This window comes from Tarenaya hassleriana, unplaced genomic scaffold (assembly GCF_000463585.1).
Source record: "Tarenaya hassleriana unplaced genomic scaffold, ASM46358v1 Cleome65, whole genome shotgun sequence".
Classification (NCBI taxonomy): Eukaryota; Viridiplantae; Streptophyta; class Magnoliopsida; order Brassicales; family Cleomaceae; genus Tarenaya; species Tarenaya hassleriana.
Genome location: NW_010969032.1, coordinates 618,890 through 629,210, shown reverse-complemented (window position 1 = coordinate 629,210; position 10,321 = coordinate 618,890). Strand labels below are relative to the sequence as shown.

The window sequence follows — 10,321 nt, the reverse complement described above, 5'->3', positions numbered from 1 at the left end:
ATATATGTATTTATAATTTTCTCAATTAATTTAAAATTATATATATTAAAATGTCCACCATTATCATATTATTTGTGTAATTTATATTCATCTTATATTTTGGCAATACTAAAAAAAACTCTCTATATAGTTTCCCAATCTTGGTAGTTCAACCGGTGAAACGGGGGTGTAAAGCGTTTGTTCCGCCCCGAGTTCGAAACTCAGGTTGAAGAGAGCGCATAATTCAAATCACATGACTGGTCTCCGACCCCGGAATGAGTCTGGATCTCGGTTCAGAAAACCCGGTTATCCAAAAAAAGAAAGAATGTACGTCGATATATATGATATAAAATATTATTTAGTATAAATGTCATAAATTGCCGATATGTACTAAATTTGCACCCATTCGGACAACTATATGATAAAATTGTAAATTCTGATATTTATTTATTTAAAGATTGATTGGTTATCCAACTTATTATTGATCGATCCTTAACTAATGGATACATAATTTTGTTATATCATTCTAAAAAAATAGATAAAACGATACGAATTTTTTTGTTGGGAATGATATGAAAACGTACGTACATATTAAATTAATTTGCAACAAAGGATTTGCATAATTCGACTCAATTGTTTGTGGTCAAGTGACTAGCGTGTTGACCTTAAAGACCTTCATGTCAAGTCGTTCGAACTTCGTATTGGGGAGGGAGAGGCGTTATTTAATTTCGTCTCTTCCATAAACCGTCACCGAGGTGGTATAGCTGGTTTGAGAGGGTGGTGGACGATCCCCTGTACCAAGTCCCATACTCGAGCCACGGGATGGAGGGTAAGGCGTTGTTAGGTGCGTTTTAAATGTTGTTTTTGGATCCATAAGACGTAGGTTGAGTCGAAGTTACAGGTAAATCTCCCCATTATTAATTTTTTTTTTTTTTTTTGCATAAGATGGTCCCCGAGTGCATGGACCGGCAACAATAGGTAGTTGGAAAAAAATGAGATTTGGTCAAAATAACGTCAAAACCGTTGAAGCCTATATAGTTATTTATTTACCAAAAAAAAAAAAGTAAACATTTTTTAATTGATTTTACTTGGTATTCTATTTAATTTTTCCCTTAGAATTTACCTCTTTTAGGATTTGAAATTTTATTCTATAAAACGATTCACCAATTATGTTGTTGTTTTTGTTCTCTATGGTTGAATTATATACTAACTTAGGATAACGATGTTAATTATTATTTTTTTTATATCTTATGTTATGTGTTTGGAATCTAAAACTGATTCGAAGTTGTGAGATGCATATATTATATAATATACTCTTCTGATATCACACTATAAATTCATAAACATTTAAGATATAGATATCAAAGTAACAATATTAAAATAGAATATTTGGGGTCAATTAATGGGATTATCTTCATATATCATTATAATGTATAATCTATACGAGAATTTAAATATACGGACCGTTATGGCTTAAAAAACGAAAAAAACAAAACAAAATAGGCAATAAAGAGAAAAAAAAAGAGACGAAAACAAAGGCAGTATTCCCTCAATTTCTGCTGTTCCAAAAAAAAAAAAAAGAAGAGAGAGACTACTCTCTCTCTCTCTCTCTCTCTCTCTAAGCTCGTACGTGCTGCATCCTTTGAGTAGAGGGTGCCTCGAATTCGATTACCCCAGCGAGAAACAGGAGGTAATTTTCCGTATCCATTTTCCTGGAAAATTTTCGAAATTTTATCGTTCATTGCATTGCAGTGTTCATCCGATTATTGTTATTATATTTACTGTTCTCGTGTTTCGCTAATTGATTCAAGGAAACGACCAATCCTTTTTGTTTTCCTGCCTAAAAGCTTCAGGTGATCTATCTCACTTGCGTTCAATTTCGGTGACTTGGGGTGTGGGTTTAACGTTGTTTACCGGAGAGGAAGCTTGTGTTAGTGTCGGTGTCACTTTTTGTCGGCGACGGATTCTGATTCGGAGCTTGTTTCCGAACGGAGTTTGAGACTTTTCCGGTGATGCTCTGTGGGGCGGAGAAGGCGTATTTTGAGTTGGCTGCAAGGCGGAGGGCGTTTCTCGGAATCTGCACTGTGCACGAGGTGAGATTTCTTCTGTTTGGATTTGTCAGAATTTGGAGTTCTAAACATGATATGGAATCAGATGATTTAGTCCTTTGAACACCTTCAATGTAGACAAATAAGCTGCTCACGAGTTGTAGTTCAGAAGTAGACGGTGAGAAATTCGGAGTTTGAAGGGTAAAATTTGGAGTTTCAAATCTAGAAAAAGACATCAGCAAGCTCCTGAATTGGCCTTATGAAGTTTTTAAGTGTAAATTCCTGAATTTTGTAAATGTAGTTTGGCCATTTTGTAAGCTCGCTCATTTTCTGTTCCTGTGGTGTCAACTCTCCAAAAAGATGATCGATAAGCAATGGGGTGATGAGTTTCTTCCATTTCTAGGAAACCAAGGGCCAAACCGAAGTTGCTCATTGATGTAAATGCCATTGTCTTCCTCTCTTGGAAAGCAAGATCCTTTTCTACCTTCCTTGCAGTTCAAGTTGACATTTCTTATTATAGGTCAAAATATGTTATCGAAATGTAACAAGTTTATCATGATGAGTCAGTCCCGAAAGAAGGTCAATGAATTTTCAAATTGTGCTGTTGTTGAGCTTTCAGTTATTGTTGCTGGAAACTTGATTAAGTGGCTACTCAGAAAAACTCTCATATCTTGTTTTCCTTACTGTTTTTTTTGGTCTTTTAATCTTTTTCCTTCTGTATTTGCTCTTGCCTTGAGAAATAAATAGAGAAATCGTTACCATGCAATTACATGCAGGGAATCCGACAGAAAAGTGGAAATGGATGATCCGGAGAAGGAAATGGCTATGGTTGCTCAGCTCTTTGAGCAACTACATGCAAAAACATCTTCCCCGCAAGACAAAGAATTAACTACGGCTAGTCTACAAGGTATTGCGAGAGGCAGAAGAGAGGGAAGATCACTTATTGGTTCTTATGCCCAAGCCATGCCCTTATTCGTATCCATACTTAGAAGTGGGACACCTTTGTCAAAAGTACATGTCGCTTCAACTCTTAGTGTTTTATGTAAAGACAAAGACTTGCGACTGAAAGTGCTTCTAGGTGGATGCATCCCACCATTACTCTCCATTTTGAAGTCTGGATCTATTGAAGCCAGGAAAGCAGCAGCAGAGGCTATATATGAGGTTTCATCTGCTGGAATTTCCAACGACCACATTGGGATGAAAATATTTATCATGGAAGGTGTAGTGCCGACTTTGTGGGATCAACTTAGTCTGAAAACAAAGCAGGATAAAGTGGTTGAAGGGTTTGTCACTGGAGCTTTGAGGAATCTTTGTGGCGTTAACGATGATTATTGGAGAGAGACACTTGAGAGTGGTGGGGTAGATATGGTTGTGACTCTTTTATCCTGTGATAATCCTAGTTCACAGGCCAATGCTGCTTCTCTACTGGCTCGTCTAGTACTATCCTTCTGCGACTGCATCTCGAGAGTATTGAATTCTGGAGCTGTCAAAGCGCTAATTCAGCTTCTAGGTCACACAAATGATGTTTATGTTCGTGCTAGTGCAGCTGAGGCATTGGAAGCTATTTCATCGAGGTCCGATGAGGCTAAGAAATGTATTAAAGATGCAGGAGGAGTTCATGCTCTGATTGAAGCCACTGTTGCTCCTTCAAAAGAGTGCATGCAAGGACAACACGGACAATCTCTACAAGAAAATGCGACTAGAGCATTGACAAATGTCTTTGGTGGAATGCGTCATTTAATCTTATATCTTGGAGAATTGTCTGAGTCCCGTCGTTTAGCCGAGTCAGTTGCTGATATAATTGGAGCCCTTGCCTATGCTCTTATGATTTTCAAACAAAGCCCGGAGAGTGATGATGAAACATTCGATCCATTAGTGATAGAGAACATCTTGGTGAAGTTACTAAAGTCTTGTGGTACTAAGTTAATCCAAGAGCGGATCTTGGAGGCTATGGCAAGCTTGTATGGAAACAATAGTCTATCGAGTTACTTGAATGATGCAGAAGCCAAGAGAGTCCTCATCACACTCATAACTTTGGCTTCTGCTGAAGTACGGGAACATCTAATAACATGCTTGTCTTGCTTATGCCATGATAAAATAGGGATTTGGGAAGCTGTTGGAAAACGAGAAGGGATTCAGTTGCTTATATCATTCCTGGGCCTGTCTAGTGAGCAGCACCAAGAGTATGCCGTTGAAATGTTGGCAATCTTGACAGAACAGGTCGATGATAGTAAATGGGCTGTAACTGCAGCTGGTGGGATTCCTCCACTGGTCCAGCTACTGGAGACTGGATCTCAGAAGGCAAAGGAAGATGCTGCTTGCAATCTCTGGAATCTGTGCTGTCACAGTGAGGACATCCGTGACTGTGTTGAAAGAGCTGGGGGTGTTCCAGCATTGTTGTGGCTTCTGAAGAATGGTGGACCAAAAGCTCAAGAAATTTCTGCAAAGACCCTTATGAAACTTGTCCATACAGCTGAACCTGCTACAATTAATCAGTTATTGGCACTACTCCTTGGGGAGACTCCCACTTCCAAGGTTCATGTTATGAAGGTATTGGGTCATGTGTTATCAAAAGCATCACAAAAGGATCTTGTTCATGAAGGCTCTGCTGCTAACAAAGGACTGAGGACCCTGGTCCAGTCCCTAACATCACCAAACGAGGAAACCAAGGAGCACACTGCTTCTGTTTTAGCTGATCTGTTCAGCTCAAGACAAGATATCTGTGATAATCTTGCGACCGATGACATAATTAGTCCCTGGATCAAGCTCCTTACTAACAATACTCAGAATGTGGCAAAACATGTGGCTCGGGCATTGGGTGCACTCTCCCGCCCAGTGAAGAAAAACGTTAGTAGAAAGAAGTTTTATATTGCAGAAGGAGATGTCAAGCCTCTTTTTAAGTTGGCAAAGCACTCTTCGATTGAGTCTGCTGAAACTGCAGTTTCTGCCCTGGCAAATCTTTTATTCGATCCAGGTATCGCTGCAGAGGCACTGGCTGAAGATGTTGTTTCAGCTTTCGCCAGAATTTTGGCAGATGGAACTTCAGAAGGTAAGAAGAATGCATCACGGGCTCTTCATCAGTTACTAAGGTATTTTCCAGTATGTGATGTGCTCAAAGGAAGTGCTCAATGTCATTTTGTTGTTCTCTCCCTTGTCGATTTTCTGAAATCAATCAATATGGATTCCATGGATGCTTTCAACATATTAGAAGTAGTTGCCTTCTTGGCAAGGACTAAGGATGGGGTGGGTTTCTCTTATCAGCCACGTTCTGCCATTGCTGAAGTTCTGTCAAGCTTAGAGACTCTTGTACAGTGCCTTGCTGAAGGCCCTACCCTGGTGCAAGACAAGGCCATAGAAATACTATCAAGGCTCTGCTCAGATCGGCAAGCTGTGCTTAGTGAACTCTTGGTTATAAGGTCAAATTCGATATGTTCATTGGCTGATCGAATAATGAATGCGTCCAGCTTAGCAGTGAGAGTTGGAGGGGCGATCTTGCTCCTATGTGCTGCAAAAGGACACAACCAACCAACAATTGAGGCACTCAATAAATCTGGGTTTTCAAAACCTTTATTATATGCCTTGGTAAATATGGTGAAGCAGAATTTTAATAGCTCTCCTTCAGAAGTTGAAGTTCAGACACATAATGGCTTTATGGAAAAAAATATGCTCCATGAGACAGGTGATTTTTCTTTTTCTGATCCAGCTAGAATCTTGGGTGGTACAGTTGCCTTGTGGCTGCTATGCATACTCTCTTCATCCGATGCCAAGACAAAACTAATTATCATGGAAGCTGGTGGACTTGAGGCTCTCTCTGAGAAGCTTGCTAGGTTTACTTCCAGTCCTCAGGTATGAATTCTTTAAAACATTTGTTTGACATTCGCAAACTGTTTTGTTCTTCTTGTTTTACATCCTTATCGAGTTACTGCATCGTGCATTCCGCAGAATCTATCATATTTATTGTGTATTTATTGATCAGTATCTTCTGTACTATAGGGTACTTAAATTGGAAATGGAATAAAATATGAGAAGCCAAAATGTGAGTTGAACAATGCAGTTTTGGAGGTTTTTGGTTCAGAGATTCTGTATCATTAAATTCTGTAGAAGACTAGAAGTGATGATCTCTAGTTCAATGTATAGATGCATAGTGCATTTATTCAATCAAGCATGGATTGTGCATTTTGTTAGTGGGTCGCTGGTCTCAAATTTCTTTTAGGTTTGGTTTTGATTATTGCTCTTTGTGGCATAAATGCCTCGTATGAACTTTTCCTTCCTCTTCTTTCGTAATGTTTGATGTCAATAATTATGTTAACAGGCTGAATTTGAGGATACAGAAGGAATTTGGATTAGTACCTTGCTCCTGGCCATCATGTTTCGAGATGAAAATGTTCTCTTGTCTCCAACAACGATGCGTATCATTCCATCCCTTGTTCTTTTGCTTAGATCTGACGAACTTATGGATAGATACTTCACTGCCCAGGCAATGGCTAGTCTTGTTTGTCACGAAAACAGAGGGATTAATCTGACAATTGCAAATTCGGGTGCGGTCTCTGGGATAATAAGCCTAATTGGCTTTGTTGCATCAGAAATGCAAAACTTCATTGCCTTATCTGAAGAATTTTCTCTGGAGAAAAAACCTGATCAAGTCATTCTTCAATACCTCTTTGAAATCAAAGATGTAAGACTCGGTTCTACTGCACGAAAATCTATCCCACTGCTAGTAGATCTCTTACGACCAATTCCCGACAGGCCTGGAGCCCCTCAATTTGCTGTTCAGATCTTGACCCACATTGCAGATGGAAGTGATGCTAATCAATTGTTAATGGCTGAATCTGGAGCTGTGGAAGCTTTAGCAAAATACCTTTCTTTGAGCCCTCAAGATTCTATGGAGTTCACCATATCTGAATTGTTGAAGATACTATTTAGCAATCACGAGATTAAACGAAATGAAGCGGCCCTGAGTTCCTTGAATCAGCTCATAGCAGTTCTGCATATGGGGTCGAGAAGTGCAAGATACAGTGCTGCTGGAGCTCTGAATGAACTTTTTGATGCAGAAATCATCAGAAATTCTGAATTATCATGGCAGGCTGTTCAACCATTGATGGACATGCTGAGTACTGTATCAGAGAATGAACAAGAAGCAGCTCTCTCGGCTCTAATCAAACTTACTTCGGAGAAAACTTGGAATACATCTCTTCTGACCGATCTGGAAGGAAATCTGCTGGAGAACATGAACAAAATCTTATGTTCAGCTTCTGCTTCAGAGGCATTAAAGATAAATGCTGCCAGGCTTTGTTCCGTTGTCTTCTCTAATAAAAGCAACAGAACAAGTCCATTCGCCAGTGAATGTGTTATACCACTTATATCACTTATGCAGTCTGATAGAAGTGAAGCAGTCGAAGCTGCAGTTTGTGCTTTCGAGAGATTATTGGATGATGAGCAACAGTTAGAGCTCATGGCTGCTCATAATAATATCGTGAATCTCTTGGTTGCCGTTGTTTCTGGGTCAAATCATGGGCTTATCGAGACCAGCTTATCATCTCTGATTAAGTTGGGGAAAGACCGAACACCACGGAAACTGGACATGGTTAAATCTGGAATCATTGAGAACTGTCTTAAGCTATTACCAGGAGCGCCCAGTTCGTTATGTGCGTCGATTTCCGAGCTGTTTCGTGTTTTAACCAATAGTGGTGCCATTGCTAGAAGTTCGGAGGCCGTTAAAATTGTAGAGCCTCTTTTCAAGGTTTTGCTTCGATCGGATTTGACCCTTTGGGGACAACACAGTGCCTTGCAAACTCTTGTAAATATCTTGGAAAGGCCTAACAGTCTTACAGCTTTTAATCTTACGCCAAGTCAAGCCCTTGTGCCTTTGATTTCATTTCTGGAATCTCCATCTCAAGCAATTCAACAGCTCGGGGCAGAACTGCTAAGTCATTTCCTCTCAATGGAAGATTTCCAGCAAGACATCACAACACAGAATGCCGTCGTACCACTGGTGCAGCTTGCGGGAATTGGAATACAGACTCTGCAGCAAAACGCCATCAAGGCATTGGAGAGTATCTCTGTTACATGGCCTAAGGCTGTTCTTGAAGCTGGAGGTATTTTCGAGCTCTCAAAGGTTATTCTTCAGGAAGATCCTCAACCACCTCTTCCATTATGGGAGTCAGCTTCTTTTGTGCTCTCCAATATTCTGCAATCCGACTTAGAGTGCTATTTCAGAGTTCCACTGGCTGTACTCGTAAAAATGTTGTTCTCGACCATAGAGAGCACTGTGACAGTGGCTCTTAAGGCATTGATGGTTTATGAGAAGAACGATGCTTCAAGTGCCGTACAAATGGCTCAGCTTGGAGCAGTCGATGCTTTGTTGGACCTGTTGAGATCTCATCAATGCGAAGAAGCAACAGGAAGCTTACTCGAATCGATATTCAACAATCCAAGGGTACGGGATTTGAAGATGTGCAAATATGCAATAGCCCCGATATCACAGTATCTATTGGACCCTCATACAAGATCAGAACCTGCAAGACTTCTTGCTGCTCTTGCCCTTGGGGACCTTTCCCAGCACGAAAGGCATGCTAGATCTAGTGGTTCTGTTTCCGCTTGTCGGGCTCTTATTAGTGTACTGGAAGAGCAGCCAACCGAAGAAATGAAAATGGTGGCAATCTGTGCTTTGCAGAATTTCGTGATGAACAGTAGAACAAATAGGCGAGCAGTTGCAGAAGCTGGTGGAATATTGTTGATCCAGGAGCTGTTGTTGTCAAGTAACACAGAAGTTTCAGGGCAAGCTGCATTGATGATCAAATTCTTATTCTCCAACCATACACTTCAAGAATATGTCTCGAATGAGCTTATCAGATCATTAACCGGTAACTTCTCTATTTCAATTTTTTTTCTGCTTAATCCCTAACCCCTTTTGCTCTGACATTAAAACTCATGGAGTATCCCGGGGTCATTAACATGTTTTATCATAGGGAAAATTCCATAAAAAACACTGACCTTACAAAACTGTAACAAAAAGAACACCCGTAAATTTCCAATAGAACACGTGAACTTGTCCCTATTTTCCATCAAAAACTATGTACCCTGGATAGAGGGTTGATTTGGAAGCGAATTTACAAGTCCAGGGTTTCTGGTGGAAATAGGGATGAATTCATGTGTTTTATTGGAAGTTTGCAACTTCAGGGTTTTTTGTACTATATTTTTGCAAGTTCAACGTTTTTTTAATGAGATTTTCTCTTTATTATACCGAGTTATATGCTCCTATCCCCTGTTTTAACTTTTTTGTCATCTCTTGGTGGAGCAGCTGCTCCAAAGTTTTTGGTGGAAAATAGGGATAAGTTCGCATGTTTTATTGGAAGTTTGCAAGTTCAGGGTTTTCTGTACCATATTTGTGCAATTTCAGTGTTTTTTTTTTGAAAAATTTCCCTTTATTGAACCAAGTTATATGCTCTTATCCCCGGTTTTAACATTTTTTTGTCATCTCTTGGTTTGAGCAGCTGCCCTCGAGAGAGGCTTGTGGTCTTCAGAAGCAACTATAAATGTAGAAGTCTTGAAAACCTTAAATGTGATCTTCTCCAACTTCCCGAAGCTCCGTGCCTCAGAAGCCGCCACTCTCTGTATCCCTCATTTGGTAGCAGCCCTCAAATCGAGCGTCGAAGATGTCCAGGAATCTGTATTGGATATTCTCTACTTGCTAAAACACTCGTGGCCGAATATGCCAATTGATGTTGCGAAATCTCAAGCTATGATGGCGGCTGAAGCAATTCCTGTTCTGCAAATGCTGATGAAGACATGCCCTCCTAAGTTCCATGACAAGGCGGATAGCTTGTTGCATTGCTTACCAGGTTGTCTGACTGTACATGTAAAGCGAGCCAATAACTTAAAGCAGTCCTTGGGAGCTACAAACGCCTTTTGTCGGTTAACCATCGGAAACTGTCCCCCACGACAAACTAAGGTAAAAAACTGATTCTTTCTCCTAGGAGATATATTAGGGGTGGACATGGATTAGGTACCCGAGTTTTTTTTGGGGTATCAGGCCGAAACCGCAAAGACGGTGTTCCTTTTGTTGAAATGATGTACACATTTTTACATTGTAGGTTGTGAATCATAGCATCTCACCTGAATGGAAAGAAGGATTTACATGGACATTTGATGTGCCTCCCAAAGGACAAAAGCTTTACATTATATGCAAGAACAAAAGCACATTTGGAAAGGTAACGAAGAAGAAAGCTCTCTCCTACCTATCTTTTTGGTTTGCCATATCTAACTGGAAATCTTTCGACTCGCCATAGGGAAAG

The 10,321-nt window shown here is 40.1% G+C and overlaps 1 protein-coding gene across 5 annotated transcripts in view; it reads left to right on the top strand.

The window, feature by feature from the left end:
• The first annotated feature begins 1,540 nt into the window (after positions 1-1,540).
• The window catches only part of LOC104800208, a 9,521-nt gene continuing 740 nt past the window's right edge, over positions 1,541-10,321 (top strand). The window contains exons 1-7 of one of the 5 annotated variants that reach the window (XM_010522968.2): positions 1,541-1,669; positions 1,833-2,072; positions 2,388-2,464; positions 2,804-5,873; positions 6,340-8,890; positions 9,521-9,978; positions 10,121-10,237. In XM_010522968.2, the coding sequence (XP_010521270.1) occupies positions 1,992-2,072; positions 2,388-2,464; positions 2,804-5,873; positions 6,340-8,890; positions 9,521-9,978; positions 10,121-10,237 (6,354 nt within the window). In that variant the 5' untranslated portion in view covers positions 1,541-1,669; positions 1,833-1,991. Of the gene's footprint in view, positions 1,670-1,826; positions 2,073-2,328; positions 2,465-2,803; positions 5,874-6,339; positions 8,891-9,520; positions 9,979-10,120; positions 10,238-10,321 lie in introns of those variants that run through there. The other 4 variants (XM_010522967.2, XM_010522969.2, XM_019200902.1 and 1 more) reach the window with 4 other exon arrangements.